This window comes from Prinia subflava, chromosome 2, assembly GCF_021018805.1.
Source record: "Prinia subflava isolate CZ2003 ecotype Zambia chromosome 2, Cam_Psub_1.2, whole genome shotgun sequence".
NCBI lineage: Eukaryota > Metazoa > Chordata > Aves > Passeriformes > Cisticolidae > Prinia > Prinia subflava.
The window spans coordinates 647,122-664,635 of NC_086248.1; the positions used below are offsets into that span (position 1 = coordinate 647,122).

General features: G+C 59.6%; 1 protein-coding gene across 2 annotated transcripts in view; it reads right to left on the reverse strand.

Annotated features, from left to right (window-relative positions):
• Positions 1–16,485, reverse strand: part of ASXL2 (ASXL transcriptional regulator 2) — a 67,590-nt gene extending 51,105 nt beyond the window's left edge. The window contains exon 1 of one of the 2 annotated variants that reach the window (XM_063422422.1): positions 16,371–16,485. In XM_063422422.1, the coding sequence (XP_063278492.1) occupies positions 16,371–16,427 (57 nt within the window). In that variant the 5' untranslated portion in view covers positions 16,428–16,485. The remainder of the gene's footprint in view (positions 1–16,370) is intronic. The other variant, XM_063422448.1, reaches the window with a different exon arrangement.
• Between the last annotated feature and the right edge of the window lie 1,029 nt (positions 16,486–17,514).

A 17,514-nucleotide genomic window follows, 5' to 3' on the forward strand; every position in this document is an offset into this window, starting at 1 on the left:
CCTCGGCAGTGGGGGCAGAGAAGCTGTTCCAGTTCTGTCCCTGTGCAGGGATCCCTCCCCAGGGCTGTGAGCTCGGCAGGGTGAGGCTGGACAGCTCTGGGAGGGCACTGGGGAGGATCAGCCAGCCCTGCCGGGTGTCTCTGCTCTCCAGGAGACTCCTGGAACCACAGGATCGTTTAGATTGGAACAGCCCTTGGAGATCACCAACCCAACCCCCAGCACTGCCAAAGCCACCACTGATGTCCCCAACTGTCACATCCACAGGGCTTTGAAATCCTTCTAGGGATGGGGATTGTCCTGGGCAGCTGTGCCAGCCCTTCCCAGGGAGGAATTGTTCCCAAAATCCAACCTGAGCCTGCCCTGGCCCAGCCTGAGGCCATTTCCCCTTGTCCTGGCCCTGTTCCCTGGGAGCACAGCCCGACCCCCCCTGGCTGTCCCCTCCTGTCAGGAGCTGTGCAGAGCCACAAGGTCCCCCTGAGCCTCCTTTTCTGCAGGCTCAGCCCCTTCCCAGCTCCCTCAGCCTCTCCTGGGGCTCTGTGCCCTTCCCTGGACACATTCCAGCCCCTCCAGGGCTCTCCTGCCCTGCCAGGACCCAGTGCTGGGCACAGGACGTGTTCCCAAGGCACACCAATCTCAGGGAACACGGCCCAGACCCCAGCATCAGGCTGCACCCCCAGATCCTGGAGCTCTTCCCACCCCAAATGGATCTGGGCTGTCCCAGCTGCTGCCCCTCGTGTGCCCTGTGCTGACTCGGGATCAAACTCCCTGTGCTGAGCGAGGCCAGCCCTGGGGACAGCACGAGAGGAGCACAGCCGTGTCCCCAGCCCTGATAAGAGCTCTGCTCTCCAGGAAATGTTCGATATCAGCTCTCAGCCTCCTCAGATAAACAAAGCGTTCACACCTCCAGCTGCAGCAGGAGCTCCTGCTGCCAAACAAGCTGGTCCAGAGGAACAGGAACAGATTAAAGAGGCTCTTAACACAACGGGTACACCCTGAAAGAACAGATACACCTTAAGTACCTTCTCCCCCCTCCTCTGCCCTTTTAATCCCATATCAGATCTTCTACTTGAGTCATTTTTAGTCACCGTGTGTAAATAAATAAAATCCTCCTGTGCCACAGGACACAGTCTGAGAGGTAACTCAGCTCTGACAACTGAGCCAAGCTCACTGCCAACAAAAACCATTCATGCTGGGATGGTCCGGGTGGGAAGGGACCCCAAAGCCCATCCCATTCCACCAGGGATACTTCCCACTGTCCCAGGGTGCTCCCAGCCCTGTCCAGCCTGGCCTTGGGCACTGCCAGGGATCCAGGGGCTGCTCCTGTGCCAGTGGAGCTCTCCCTACACCAATTCCTGCTTGACAGCCCCACCACTGTCCTGCTCCAGGAATCACAGCATGGATGGGGCTGGAAGAGGCCTGAAAATCATCTCATTGCAAGCCCTGCTGACCCTGTTTTGTGGTTCCCAAACCCAGGATAATCAGGAGAAAATCTGATTCCTCGCTTTACACCTCGGTTGGGCTCAATGGGCTTTGGCTTTCCCAAACTCAGTGATTCTTCCAACCTCTTTTAATTATGGTTTTGCTGAACTCAACTCAAAGTTCTGCTCCCAGGCTAACCCATGGCAACGCAGCCCAGAGGAACCTGCTCTGGCCGTGCTACCCACTGAGCAAATTCCCAAATTTTGGAACAGAATGGAAGGACTCCAGAATTCCCAGCGGGAAAAGCTGCACTCCCAGCAGCTCCCTGTGCGACAAGGACTGCCCCACAGTCAGCGTCCTCTCAACCCTGAAGGAAAATATTTCCACCACGAGTTTGGGCTTGCTGCTGCAGGCGGTGAGGGGACGGTGAGGGGACAGTGAGGGGACAGTGAGGGGACAGTGAGGGGACAGGGGTGAGGAGGATGGCACTGGAGGGTGCTGGACCCCTGAGAGGACCCTCAGTGAGCAGGGGTGATGCCTTTGAAACAGTGACAAAGCTCAGCACTGTGGGGGGAGCATCTGTGACAAACAAGTGCCATCAGACACAGCATTGGCACGGAGCTGGTGCCACCACTGCTGTGTGACACCAGCACTGCCCAAACACTCCTACTCCAAAGGGACAGAGCTGGCAAAGGTTCTGTGCCAAAGCCCAGCTGATGCCCTGAGTTTTATCTCTGATGTATTTCAGGCTCTGTCCTGCCCAGGGGTGCAGCTCTGAGCTCACACTCAGGGTCACACAGCTCTGCACAGGGCAGGGACACAAAACAAATCCTTCTCCTGCTGCACACCAAGGACAAGAGTTACAAGTTTTCAGCCCAAAAGCACAAACAGGTGGCTGAAGGGAGAAAACAAGAAGGATGGGACTGCATCACCTGCAGCTGGAATTGGACAATTAAACCCCAATATGCAAATGGAACAAAACTTATAGAAATATAAGACCTCATGACTGGTTTAGCCATTTTTTGTGACCATTTTAAGTCCACCTTGGGTGTAGCCCTGGTCAAGCTCTTGTTCTGCCCAAGATGTATCCTGGAGGCCTTTCAATAAATCTCTATTTTATTCTCCAGCTCTCTCCAGTCTCTGTTCCCAGCTCAGCCTTCCCAAGGCATCACAGCCGGTGCCACTGCTCAGCACAAGGCACAGGGAACTGCCCAGGAGGCCCCTGGGCTGTGCCAGCTGTGGGGTGGCAGCAGGGCCAGGGCAGTGCCCGTCCCCTGTGCTGGCACTGCTGGGGCACCTCCAGTGCTGGGGGCAGCTCTGGGCCCCTCCTGACAGGAGAGCCCTGCAGGGGCTGGAGCGTGTCCAGGGCAGGGAACAGAGCTGGGAAGGGACCAGAGCTGGGATGGGGGAACGGAGCTGGGATGGGAATGGAGCATGTCCAGGAAAGGGAATGAGCTCCTTCCTTCCACTTTCAATCCTGGCTCTTCAGGAAATTCAGCAACAGCTGAGCAGAACCCAGCATTCATTGCTGATTCCTGGGCTAAGAGGGATGGAAGGTTCTGACAGGGGATCCTCTGCATTTCCCATAGGGAATGAATCCAGCCCTTCACTCACACACAGCGAGTGACTCGGCCAGAGGTGCAGAGCAGGCTCAGGACACCGTGGGGACAGGCAGGACACCAGGGGACACACAGGACACCGTGGGGACACGCAGGACACCAGGAGACACACAGGACACCGTGGGGACACACAGGACACCGTGAGGACAGGGAGCACGCCAGTGCTCACAGTCCAAACGTGTGTTTGACATGCTTGGAGGTGTCTGGGGTGGTTTTTACCAGCAATCAGCCCACGGAGGTTAAATCCAGAGATCCTCCAAGAGTGGATAAATGAAGGAGCATCTCAGACCATGAGTGCCTTCAGCGAGTTTTGGCAAAAGTGTACTTTGGAATTCCTCCTATTGGTTATTCCCTTATGCAAAGAGGGATTTAAAACTGGGCCCTAATGTTATAAACACAATCAGCATTTACACTCAGGTTCCTTGCTGGAAATAGAACTTAAACTTCCTAAAGCCACGAATCCACAAGCAGCTGAGGAATTTCCACCTGGCTCAGCTCTGGAGAGAGAGGCAGCAGAGCCTGCTCCTCTGGCTCACCTCAGCCCCAGGCACTCCTGCCCAGGAGCAGAATTGCAGCTGCACACACCAGCAGGAGCTGCACACCTCCTGCCAGCAGGGAATCACCCCTGCAGCCAAACCTGGCACACAAGTGGGTCAGCTATAAAAAGGCTCGAGTGGATGTGAAATTCCTGCTCAGTCACCCCGGAGCAGCCGAGAAAACACTGCAGGAGCCCGGGGGGATGAGGGAGCTGACCCAGATCGCAGGATCTGCTCCACTCATCCAATTAGCCAAATGCTGCCCGAGGTTTTAGGCAGGAATGAGGCTGGGGAGGAGGGGACAGCCCTGTGCCACCAGAACCAGGTGCCATGAAAGGCCACATGTCACACTGAGCTGTCACACTGCTGGGGAGGGGACATCCCAGAGCCACCGCCCTCCCTGGGGACCTGGACCTGCTCCACGGGGACAGCAGCGAGGGCTGGGGGAGGGCACGGGAGGGCTCTGCTGTCACAGCAGCTCCACGGGCACTCCTGCCCTGTTCCTGCTGAAATCCAGCCTGGGAAGGTGGGGCAGGACAGGGACAGGGACAAGGGACAAGGGACAAGGGACAGGGGTGGATCCAGCACTCAGCAAGGGCTGGAACCAACACTGCAATTCCAGAATGGTGTGGGTGGGAAAGGACCTCAAAAACCACCCCGTGCCACCCCTGCCATGGCAGGGACACCTCCCACTGTCCCAGGCTGCTCCAGCCTGGCCTTGGGCACTGCCAGGGATGCAGGGGCAGCCACAGCTGCTCTGGGCACCCTGTGCCAGGGCCTGCCCACCCTGCCAGGGAACAATTCCTGATTCCCAAAATCCCATCCAGCCCTGCCTTCTAAATTGTCTGCATTTGAGATGTTTCATTTCAAATATCTGTCCAGAAGGACACTGAAGGGCTTCTTCAAACAGAAAATTTCTGGATCTGTGGAAAACTTGTCCAACCAAAAGACACCAAGACCATTCTGAAACTCCCAGCACTTGCAAAGCTCCCCCAGCCACTGGCCAAGCCCAGCTCTGAGTGGAGAATAAACAGCCCCAGAGAATCACAGGATATCCTGAGCTGGAAGAAAGCCACAGGAACGGAGTCCAGCTCCTCAGTTTGAATGAAGCCCAACAGGATGACACCAACCCCAAGGAGGAGAGGTTCGGTGTCTAGGATGGGCTTTTGTGGGGAAAACCAGGAGTGACCCCTACAAAACACCCCAAAGCTTCTGGCCTGGGAGCTCACAGCCCTGAACTGGGACCAGCAGAGAAACTGGAGCAGCACCTCTGAGGTGCCCTGGGCACAGGATCCCTCAGGAGTACCGTGGGCATGAACTGGCAGAAGGGCACACCTCTGCTGTGGCCTTTCCCAAAAAAACCCCTCTGCGTTATCCCTGAACGTCTGAGGGGTTGTACAGGCCATCAAAAAGTGACACCAAGGTCCCAATTATCAGCAAGAGGTAATTATTAATTATAATTACTAACTCCTGAGACAGACTTGCTGCACCACTCCTGGCTGTCCAGTCAGGCTCCCTCACACAGCACAAGAATTCAGGATCCACACACAGAACAGAGCAAGTTGGAGCAATTTTTTGAGCTGTCAGCTCCCAATAGGTATTTTTGGAATTAAATCCACGTTTGAGTTCAAGCCCTGCAGCAGCACCTGCCCTCAGCCAGGGGAGCTGGCACAGGGCTGGAGCACGTCACCACTTCCCAGCTGGCACATTCCTGGGAATGCAGCTGGAGAGCAGGCAGGGAAGAGAACAGAGCCCCAAACTGCACAGCAGCACCACAGGGAAATCCCCAGCAGCAGCTGAGCTCAGCCCTGGCAGGGAGCCAGCCCGGGCAGGGAGCACAGGAGCAGCTTCCAGGATTCCTGCAGGAAAACCTGGGCACAGCCAAGCCAAGCTGCTGCACTCACACAGGCTGCTGCCCTCAGCTCCCTGCAGGTCTGTCCCAAACACTGCAATGTCCCTCAGGCACCGAGCTCCTGCGGGCTGGAGAGCCCGGAGTGGCCAGGGTGGCACTGCCCAGAGTGGCCAGGGTGGCACTGCCCAGAGTGACCAGGGCGGGCACTGTCCAGAGTGACCAGGGTGGCACTGCCCAGAGTGGCCAGGGTGGCACTGCCCGGAGTGACCAGGGTGGCACTGTCCAGAGTGACCAGGGTGGGCACTGCCCAGAGTGACCAGGGTGGGCACTGCCCAGAGAGGCCAGGGTGGCACTGCCCGGAGTCACCAGGGTGGGCACTGCCCAGAGTGACCAGGGTGGGCACTGCCCAGAGTGACCAGGGTGGGCACTGTCCAGAGTGGCCAGGGTGGCACTGCCCGGAGTGGCCAGGGCGGGCACTGTCCGGAGTCACCAGGGTGGGCACTGCCCGGAGTGGCCAGGGCGGGCACTGTCCGGAGTCACCAGGGTGGGCACTGCCCGGAGTGACCAGGGTGGCACTGTCCAGAGAGGCCAGGATGGCACTGCCCAGAATGGCCAGGGCGGGCACTGTCCGGAGTCACCAGGGTGGGCACTGCCCGGAGTGGCCAGGGTGGCCCAAATTTCCAGAGTGCCCGGAGTGTTCCAAGTGGCCACAGTGCCTGGAGTGCCCAGAGTGACCCAAGTGGCCAGAATGTCCCGAGTGCCTGGAGCGGCCAGGGTGGCACTGCCTGGAGTGGCCTGAGTGGCCCAAGTTGTGAGGGTGGGCACTGCCCGGAGTGTCCCAAATTTCCAGAGTGCCCTGAGTGTCCCAAGTGGCCGCAGTGCCCGGAGTTCCCAGAGTGACCAGGGCGGCACTGCCCAGAGTGACCAGGGTGGCACTGCCCGGAGTGTTCCAAGTGGCCACAGTGCCCAGAGTGCCCAGAGTGACCCAAGCGGCCAGAATGTCCCGAGTGCCTGGAGTGGCCAAGGTGGGCACTGCTCAGACTGTCCCAAATTTCCAGAGTGTCCTGAGTGTCCCAAGTGGCCGCAGTGCCCGGAGTTCCCAGAATGGCCAGGGTGGCACTGCCCAGAGTGGCCAGGGTGGCACTGCCCAGAGTGTTCCAAGTGGCCACAGTGCCCAGAGTGCCCAGAGTGTCCCACGCGGCCAGAATGTCCCGAGTGCCTGGAGTGACCAGGGTGGCACTGTCCAGAGTGTCCCGAATGTCCAGAGTGCCCTGAATGTCCCAAGTGGCCACAGTGCCCGGAGTTCCCAGAGTGACCTGAGTGGGCACTGCCCAGAGTGTCCCAAATTTCCAGAGTGTCCCAAGTGCCCGGAGTGGCTCCCACAGCTCTGGCACGGCTCCCTCCCCCAGGCTGCACCACCACGTGTGCCAGCAGAGCAGGAAGTGGCAGCAGGGACCTAATCCCAGCTAAAACCAGCTTCGCCTCCTGTTTTAATTAATTTAATTTAATTAAGGCAAGGAAAGCTCCACGCTGGAGTTTGCCAAGCAGTTCCACGCCCTCGTGGGTGCTGGAGACAGGGTGCAGGGGCAGGGCTGGCACAATCCCTGAGGCTGGAAAAGCCCTCTGGGATCATCCAGTCCAGCCTGTGCCCAATGCCCACCTTGTCCCAGCCCAGAGCACTGAGTGCCACTTCTGGTCCTGCCCTGAAGACAAAGGTGACCCCAAACACGTGGAGCCACCAGAGTCCCACACTCAGGTGTCCATGGAGGGCACAGGTTGGCAGCTTCCTCCCCCTCTGGAGCACAGGGGGAACCCCAGCACTGATCCCTTCCTTTTAAGGCTGGAAAACACCGAGCTGTCCACAGGAAACAAGAGCTCCAGGATGGACAGAAGCCTTGGTGGCCTCAACTGTCACAATAAATGGCATTTGACATTTGCTGCCTGGTTAAGGGAAGTGCACTGTGTGTGGAGACTGTAAACAAAACCAGTTTGTTACTGAAATGCTCATCTACCACCCAAACCTTGAACTGAAAATAACCTTCCTTGCAGAATTTCTGTTTGACAGTGAGGGAGGGGGAAAGGGGAAAGGGGAAAGGGGAAAGGGGGAAAGGGGAAAGGGGAAAGGGGAAAGGGGAAAGGGGAAAGGGGAAAGGGGAAAGGGGAAAGGGGGAAAGGGGAAAGGGGAAAGGGGAAAGGGGAAAGGGGGAAAGGGGAAAGGGGAAAGGGGAAAGGGCCTCAAAGCCTCCCAGCATAAGGAAATAAGGAAAACCAACACTTGAAACACTTCAAGGCTGGAAGAGCCAGGGCACTGCTGTGCCTCCCCAGTGAGGCACCACAGGGGCTGTGAACCCCTGAGTGTCCCAAAGCAGGGGGTCACACACTCACACACAGGGGTTTATTCAGGAGAGCAAAACCACCCCAGGTCACACAGGAATGAACATGTCCCTGCTTGAAGGACAAACCCATCACTGCCACAACACTGCTGAGCTGGGACAGCGCTCCTGGGTGCCTCTGATCAACTCTGGGGTTCAGCTCTCCAGCAAGAACTGAAACGTTCAGGCTCAGATGGAAACAGCTGCAGGAGGGGAGCAGAGACACTCTGAACTCCTGTCCCTGCCTTTCAAAGATTCCACACGGGAGGGAAGCAGACCTTGCCAGTGATGGGGTGAGTTAATGCTTTAAAACTGAGATTATCTAGCTCAGGGAGACTTTAATCCTTGCTGGATGATTTACTGCACACTGTCCTAATGGCAGTTCCTTGGAGCAGCCTGGGCAGGGGACCCATGGCAGGGCTGGGACTGGGATCAGCTCTATGGGCAAAGGCTCCAAGCCCTGTCCAGCCTGGCCTTGGGCACTGCCAGGGATGCAGGGGCAGCCACAGCTGCTCTGGGCACCCTGTGCCAGGGCCTGCCCACCCTGCCAGGGAACAATTCCTGATTCCCAAGAGCCCATCCAGCCCTGCCCTGTGGCAGTGGGAGCCATTCCCTGTGTCCTGTCCCTCCAGCCCTTGTCCCCAGTCCCTCTGCAGCTCTCCTGGAGCCCCTTCAGGCCCTGCAGGGGCTCTGAGCTCTCCCTGGATCCTTCTCCAGGTGAGCACCCCCAGGAAAAGCTGGGAGGGATAACATTTATTGCTGCTTCTTGGAAAAGGTTGGAGAGTAAATTCCAATTTCCCCACTTGGAAAGGAGGAAAGGAAGAACACAAACTGCAGGACTGGTCAGAAGAAGGAACAGGATGGTTTTTCCCAAGCGATCTTATGAAATCAATTCTGAATTCAGGATGCAGTGAAACAGAAGGAACTCATGCACTCGGGCTCCTGCAGGGACAGCAGCACCATCAGAACACCCCTGACAGGGATATCCAGTTATCAGAGAAGAAATAACACGGATATTACGCCCAAAATCCATGAGGGCCTGGAGAACAGCTTCAGAACACAGCTCCCAGCCGTGCCTCTGAAAATGAAGTTCTCATGTGCCCCAAAGAGAGAAGTTCACAAGTTCAGGTGCTGCCCTGAAGCTGCAGCCCTGCAGTGACACCCAGGGATTGCTGTGGGCAGCAGCCACACCAGCCTGGCTGGGAATAAAAGGAATAAAAGTGCCTTGGCTGTCCCTGCAGGGGCTGTGCAGAGCCAGGAGCCTGCAGGGTGTCCATGCTCACCCCAAAGGGTCAGGAGCAGCTCCAGCTGCTGCCCCGGGTTTGCTTCCTGGTCCTTCCAGTTAAATCCACCTGGGGATTGAAACCCAGCTGGCACAAGAGCACAGGGACACCCCGGAGCTGGCCAGGAGCCAGCCCTGGTGCCACCCAACTGTTTGATTGGCTTCGGTTAAAAACCAAATTACTGCAATTAAAACAAAACTGGGGTAGGTGTGTAGCCCACGTGCCTGGGTAATCCCAGGATCACCGAGGCTGGGAAAGATCTCTGAGGTGAGTCCAAGCTGTGCCCGATCCCCACCTTGTCCCCAGCCCAGAGCACTCAGTGCCACCTCCAGGAATTCCCTGGACCTCCAGGGATGGGCACCCCAAACCTCCCTGGAGGGGAAAGGGGGAAAAGGGGGGGAAAAGGGGGGAAAAGGGGGGAAAAGGGGGGGGAAAGGGGGGAAAAGGGGGGAAAAGGGGGGAAAAGGGGGGGGAAGGGGGGGGGAAGGGGGGGGAAGGGGGGGGAAAGGGGGGGGAAAGGGGGGGGAAAGGGGGGGGAAAGGGGGGGGAAAGGGGGGGGAAAGGGGGGGGAAAGGGGGGGGGAAGGGGGAGGAAGGGGGGGGAAGGGGGGGAAGGGGGGGAAAGGGGGGGAAGGGGGGGGAAGGGGGGGGAAAGGGGGGGGAAAGGGGGGGGAAAGGGGGGGGAAAGGGGGGGAAGGGGGGGAAGGGGGGGGGAAGGGGGGGGAAGGGGGGGGAAAGGGGGGGGAAAGGGGGGGAAAGGGGGGGGAAAGGGGGGGAAGGGGGGGGAAGGGGGGGGAATCCTCCTGCTAAAATTGAATGAACAGACCAAGCAAAAAAAAAAAAAAAAGTGTGCCTGAGCTCCATGGTAAAATCCACACCTACAGCACATTTATGGCTATAAACAAGGACAGAAATTGTTCCCTGGGAGGGTGGGGAGGGGCTGGGCTGGAATTCCCAGAGCAGCTGTGGCTGCCCCTGGATCCCTGGCAGTGCCCAAGGCCAGGCTGGACACTGGGGCTGGAGCAGCCTGGGACAGTGGGAGGTGTCCCTGCCATGGCAGGGGGTGGGAAAAAATCAGATTTAAAGCCCTTTCCAACCCAAACTGCTCTGTGAGTCTGTGACAAACAGGGAATGCCTCTGGGATCCCTCAGCAGCACTGACCTTTCCTCTGGAGCACAGCAGGGTGAGGAGCTGCCCACGCTTCCACCCAGGACCCTGCTGGGAGAGGCACTGGGAGCACCCTGGGATTCCCCACCTGGCACAGCCCCTGCTCCCTCACCCCCGGGCCTGCCCCGCCCTGCTCTGCACAGGGAATCAACATTCCAGAGCTTTTCCAGCTGCACTGAGCTCTGGGACAGGTGGGCTCCCCTGCCCAGCCAAGAGCCAGGCCCTGGGGTGGCTTTTTAAGTAGGTGTAACACTAATTGTAATTATAATAACAACCAAATGAGCCCCACTCATCCAGCACTGCACTGCCAGCCCCAAGGGTGGGAAATGGACTTCACTGAGCTCCAGAGAAATCACCTGCACACCCACAGCTGCAGGGAAGGCATCTGCAGCAATCACAGCCCTTCAAGAGGTTAAAATTCCCAGCAGGAGCAAAGGAACTTGGAAATGAGTGTTTAAAAGTGCAGGCCAATAATTGGATTATTGTGACTGGAAGGAGGATTTTGTAGTCTGCTGTTTGCTCCGGCCATTAGAGAGGATTACACTTCCACCTCATCCTTCTCGAGTTGTTTCCACCATGTTTAAGCCTCCATTTGTCTGTTAGAGACGCCCAGGATGAGCTTAAAGCAGATTTCAGCTCACTACAGCTCCTGGGAGCAGAAGTGCAGGGGATCAAGCTGAGCTCACACCTGCAATCGCTGCCTTTACTGGGAAGTGACACAATCCCAGGATCCCTGAGGCTGGAAAATCCATCCCAGTCCAAGCTGTGCCCCATCCCCACCTTGTCCCCAGCCCAGAGCACTCAGTGCCACCTCCCTGGGACACCTCCAGGGATGGGCACTCCAAAGCTCCCTGGGCAGCCCCTGCCAAGGCCTGAGCCCCCTTTCCATGGGGAAATTCCTGCTGCTGTCCAACCTGAGCCTGCCCTGGCCCAGCCTGAGGCCATTTCCCCTTGTCCTGTCCCTGTTCCCTGGGAGCACAGCCCGACCCCCCTGGCTGTCCCCTCCTGTCAGGAGTTGTGCAGAGCCACAAGGTCCCCCGAGCCTCCTTTTCTCCAGGCTCAGCCCCTTCCCAGCTCCCTCAGCCTCTCCTGGGGCTCCGTTCCCTTCCCAGCTCTGTTCCCTGCCCTGGACACGCTCCAGCCCCTGCAGGGCTCTCCTGTCAGGAGGGGCCCAGAGCTGCCCCCAGCACTGGAGGTGCTCCAGCACAGAAATCCTCCAGGAGAAACTTGAAAAAATCAGGAAAAATCCATCCAAGAGCAGGGATCTGTGTGTGAGGAGGGAAGCAAAGTGCCCTTCTCATGGACACTGGCAGAGCCTGTGCCAGGTCCTGCTCAGCCTGTGTCCCTGTTTCCCTGGCAGCAGTGCCAAGGTGATTCCCTGGCTGGCACACACGGGCTGGGAGCACACCCGGAGCTGTGGCCACCTCCTGGCCTGTCCCTGTCCTTCAGGAACCTCTGCAGAGGCATTTCACAGCTGTGACAGAACCCTCACCACAGCTCCGTGTCTGCATTGGAAATTCCTCCCTGGCTACAGCCTGGGGACAGGGAAGGAGCTGTGATAATCCTCAGGGCCTTAAAAACAGAGCACACCAAAAAGCCCAACAGAGCAAGACACAATCCCCCCCGCCTAGAAAAAAAACCCCAGGAAGCTTTTAGCAGCCCCAGCTATCAGCTCATTCCACAAGCTGGGATTAATTCCTGAATCCTCTGCAGCACCACCGTGTTCAACACCTCACTGAGAGGTGAAAAACCCATTCCAGGTTCTCTGGGAAGGTCCTGCTGTGCTCCACAGCAGCCTCCAGACCCTTCCCACAATCAGTGAGGACAGTGACCTGTTGGAGCAAGTCCAGAGGAGGCTCCAGGTGATCAGAGGGATGGAGCAGCTCTGCTGGGAGGAAAGGCTGGGATTGCTCAGCCTGGAGAAGAGAAGGCTCTGGGTGACCTCACTGTGGCCTTGCAGTGCCTGGAGGAGCTGACAGGAAAGATGGAGAGGGACTGGGGACAAGGATGGAGGGACAGGACACAGGGAATGGCTTCCACTGCCAGATGGGTCTTGGGAATCAGGAATTGTTCCCTGGCAGGGTGGGCAGGCCCTGGCACAGGGTGCCCAGAGCAGCTGTGGCTGCCCCTGCATCCCTGGCAGTGCCCAAGGCCAGGCTGGACACTGGGGCTGGAGCAGCCTGGGACAGTGGGAGGTGTCCCTGCCATGGCAGGGGTGGCACTGGGTGGCTTTAGGGTCCCTTTCCCCCAGAGCATCCTGGCACTCCCAAGCACACAAACAGGTCACCCGAGCACTCTGTGTCCCTGGGTGACCCAGGCCAGGAGCATTTCCAGAGCCCATCCCTCCCCCAGCCCCAGCTCCTGGGCACTGCAGCAGGAAACCCTTTCCTCAGGGCACCCCCGGGGACCTCCCAAAAACCAGCCCCAAATCCCTTCAGCCTCAGCCCATTCCAGCTCACACCTCCCTCCTGCCCACAGAGCACCACCAGAGCCTGACTGGGGCTTCCAGGCAGGAACGGGACAGGGACAGGTCCCTGTGGCACCAGCACAGACCCAGCAGGGCAGAGCAGGGAGCACTGGGCTCTGCCCACCCCTCCTTTGGGGAAGCTGCATCCTGAGGACTGCGCTGAGCACAGGGAGAGCAAAAGCAGCAACCCCAGGACCTGAGCAGGACATCCCACACGAGGCCTCTGCTGCACAACCCAAATCCTGCCAGCAGTGAACGCCAGGGAACCCTCAACCTCAGCCCTGGGAGCACCCACTGGACACTGCAGAGGAGATCATGGAATCATGGAATGCTTTGGGTGGAAAGGAACACGAGAGCTCGTCCAGTTCCATGGCAGGGACACCTCCCACTGTCCCAGGCTGCTCCAGCCCTGTCCAGGGCACTGCCAGGGATGCAGGGGCAGCCACAGCTGCTCTGGGCACCCTGTGCCAGGGCCTGCCCACCCTGCCAGGGAACAATTCCTGATTCCCAAGATCCCATCCAGCCCTGCCCTGTGGCAGTGGGAGCCATTCCCTGTGTCCTGTCCCTCCAGCCCTTGTCCCCAGTCCCTCTCCAGCTCTCCTGGAGCCCCTTCAGGCCCTGCAGGGGCTCTGAGCTCTCCCTGGATCCTTCTCCTCTCCAGGTGAGCACCCCCAGCTCTCCCAGCCTGGCTCCACAGCAGAGGGGCTCCAGCCCTGCAGCAGCTCCAGGCTCCTCTGGGCTCTCTGCAGCAGCTCCAGGTCCTTGTGCTGTTGTCCCCAGGGCTGGGGCAGCTCTGCAGGTGGGGTCTCACCTGAGCACAGGGGCACAATCCCCCCTCCCTGCTGCCCACGCTGGGGGCGTGGGGTGCAGCAGGACAACACAAATCCAGGACAAGCCTAAGGGCAGTCCTAGCCCAGAGCTGCTCTCCCTGCCAGCACTGGGTGAACAGGCAGCAGCTCCAGATCTCTGATAAACCCTGGGCTGCCAGAGGCACAGAGCCCTGAGCTCAGGGACTGCCCTGGCACCCCCTGGCTGTGCACGCTCACCCCAGCACAGCTCTGGGTGCAGGAGCACAAGCCCAGCCTGGCACCAGCTCCAGGTGCAGCTCAAGCACTGGCACGGGCCAGGGGCAGCCTGAACGTGGGCACCTGCACACCCCATGCTGCTCAGCCCCCAGGCAGCAGCTCCCCCCTGCTGCAGGGAGCCCAGGCCTGTCCCCAGCACAGGCAGCAGCTCCCCCCTGCTGCAGGGAGCCCAGGCCTGTCCCCAGCACAGGCAGCAGCTCTCCCCTGCTGCAGGGAGCCCAGGCCTGTCCCCAGCACAGGCAGCAGCTCTCCCCTGCTGCAGGGAGCCCAGGCCTGTCCCCAGCACAGGCAGCAGCTCCCTGCAGCTGCACAGGAAATGAGAAAAGGCTGTTTATCAACAGGGACTTCCTGCCCTCACGGGGACCCTGCCTCACCTCACACTGCTCTGCTGCCCCAGTTAGCAGCCCCACAGCTCTGCAGAGCAGCACAGCCGGGGTCCCAGGGGATCCCCTCAGCCCTGCAGCTCCCCAGGAGCAGAGAGCACGGCCTCTCTCCCGGGTCTCCCCTCTGAGCTGCTCCAGGGGGTTCAGCTAATTCAGGGACAGATCACCTCAGTGCATCCTCGTACCTCCCCACAACTGGAGGACACCTAAGCCCAAACTCCACTAAAGTGGAACAAGAACAGATCAGCACCACAAGTTAAATTAGAAAATGCAATGTTTCTGCTGGTTTGGCTGCCTCAGCCACCTGTGAGCACCAGTGCAGAGGGGACAGAGTAGGAGAAGAGGCAGAGGAGGTACAGACCTGCCCCAGGAAATGCAGCTGGGATGGCCTGAGGCTGCCCTGTGACTCTCAGCTGAGGGAGCTGGGAAGGGGCTGAGCCTGGAGAAAAGGAGGCTCAGGGGGGACCTTGTGGCTCTGCACAGCTCCTGACAGGAGGGGACAGCCAGGGGGGGAACAGGGACAGGACAAGGGGAAATGGCCTCAGGCTGGGCCAGGGCAGGCTCAGGTTGGACAGCAGCAGGAATTTCCCCATGGAAAGGGGGCTCAGGCCTTGGCAGGGAGTGCCCATCCCTGGAGGTGTCCCAGGAAGGGCTGGAGGTGGCACTGAGTGCCCTGGGGACAAGGTGGGGACTGGGTACAGTTTTGGGAGGGATTTTCCAGCCTCAGTGATCCCAGGACAAGCAGAGCCCCAGGCCCACCCCTGCAGCCCAGAGCCAGCTCCGAGCTCAGTGAGGGACCCTCCACACAGAGGAGACACCTGGAGACAAAAGGGGAGATTCCTGAGCTTGGGGACAGTTTTCTGTCACCTTCCAAAGGCAGAAGAACGAGGCACCTGAGAGCTTTTACACTTCTTAGCACAGTTTTACAATCTTCCCTCCAAACCCCAAGCCGCAGCAGAGAGCCAAGCCCAGGACACGACCACAGGCACAATTTCAACCCCAAAACACCGGGAAACCTCGGGGAGATGGGAGCTGGAGCCTGACCAGGGCCCTGCAACGCTCCTGCTGAGCACACAGATGTGCCCAAGCTGGGGTTTGGCAGGGATTTCCTCATCTCTGCTCCTTTTGCCTGCTGTGCCCTGGCTCTGGGCAATGTGCAGCCTGCAGTGTGCGAGGGCTCAGTGCTGCTTGGTTAAATGCTTCAGCCCTTAAGTGGATTCTTAGGGATCAGTGGATGCACAGCAGTGCACAGAGGCTGGAAAAGAGCTGATCCCACTTCCAGCCTCCACTGCAGACCATGCCACTGCTCTTTCAAAAGAAACTGTTAAAATTATACACAGAAACAAATGCAGAGCAAGACCAAAGTGTTTGCGTGCAAGCCAGTAAGTTATTTCTTAAAAATCTCTAACTGCACTGCATCTCCTGAACACAGCAGCTCTTCTGGTGCCTTTCAAGCTGTAAACACACGGTCCAAATGAATTTATTTATTAAAATACCCCTTGCAAGTCTCAGCCGCAGGTTTCTATTTACATTTGCTTCCCAGCCAGCCTTCTCGATTCCTGTTGGAACAGGTCCCTCTTCCAGGAGGGCTCCCAGAAGCCCAGCTCCTCCCCGTGTCCGTGAGGGGGGTTTATCCCGAGCCGGGAAGCGTGAGCTGAGCTTTCCCAGCTCGGTGTTCCAGCGCGGCTCCCGCCGCTCGCACTTGTGGAGTTTCCTCTCTCGTTCCTGTCCCACTTCTGAACTTCCCTTTTCCCCGCCTCGGGACAGCCCCGAGGCCAGCCGGGCGACAAACCCTGTCACGCCGGGAAACCGGGCCGTAAAAATTCACCTTTCAGGCTCCGCAGCTCTGCCTGACCTGGGGCAGCTCGGCAGCTGCCACCTGAACGAGTTGGGCGGCACGGAGGGCACGGGAGCGCCGCAGGTACCGAACCCCCCCGCGCCCGCCGCTCGCTGCCGGTGTCACTTCCACCCCCGCCCGCCACAGCGGCATTCCCTCCCCCACGCCGCCTCCCAGGGAAATCCCTGCCGGGAAGCGACCGGAGAGCAGCTCAAAACCAACGCCGCGGCCCCGCAGGCGCGGGCGGCGGAGCGGAGCCCCGGGCGGGCCCCGCCGCCGCTCCCGTCCCCCCCGCCCGGAGCGCCCCGACCCGCCCCGCGGCCTGACCCGCCCCGCGGCCCCCCCGCGCACCGTCCGGGCGGCCTCTGCCCAGGTCCTGCCCTTCTTCCTGCGGCCCTTCTCCCTCATGTCGGACGCGGCGGGGCTCGGGGCGCTCGGGGGCTGCGGGGCGGGCGCGGGGGCGGCGGGGCCGGCGCGGCGGCCGCTACAGGCGGGCAGCGCCGAGCGCGGCGGCCCCTGCGCCCGCCGCCGCCGCCATGTTGGCTCCGGCTGCGCACGGGCCGCGGTCATGTGACCCCGCCCGCCGGCCCCGCCCACCGCGCGGGGCGGGGCTTGGGGCCACGCCCACTTTCCCCTCCTGCCGCGTTCCCGCCTCTCGGCGGGACGAGCAAAGATGGCGGCGGCGCCTGAGGGGGAGCAAAGATGGCGGCCGGGGCGGCTGAGGGCGGCGCTACAGCTCAGCCGTGGCGGCGATGTGTCCCCCCTGCCACAGCGGCCTGGCTGCCACCGCCGATAGCTCCCGTCTCCCGCCGCCACCGAGTGCCACCGGCAGCCTGCGCTCCCTCCTCCGCGCCGGCCAGCGGTTCCCGCAGCCTGCGGTGGCTGAGGGGGAAAGATGGCGGCGGCTCCCTCACAGCCCGGTACCACCAACTCCGCTTTGACACCGATGGTGACGTCCTAAGAGTCAGAAATAGCGAGCAATTCGCCGGGGAGTCATGGAGAACGGGCAGGGGGCTGTGAAACAGGCTGGCTATGGTTGAAACAGCCTCAAAGGAGAGAGACTGAGCCCCCTCAAAGGGCCCTTATGGCAGAGTCGGGGGTCTTCCTGTTGAGTGTTGGCTCCTGGTGTGCCACCTGCCGCGGCTCTTGTCCTCTGCCGGAGCCACGCTTATTATCACACACTTACTACTTAGACACTGGTGTAAATATAAGCATGACTATTGTTCATAAGCTGTGGCCCAGGGCAGCAGACATTCGTGCTTAGCAAGAAACCCCGTGGTGATCTTTGTTTAAAATGGAACAGGGGCACCTCCCCAGAGCCCCCTATAAGAAGCCAGGCGGGCACAGAAACGAGCATTGCTAAATAAACATGCAAAGGCAGGTGGCAGCCCTGCATTACATGGGTGCTCTTGTGAAAACATCACCCTACAAATGTTGCAATTCTTGCTCCTTGCTGTGCTGGGTTTGAGGAAACCTCCAGGTTGCACCCTGTGCA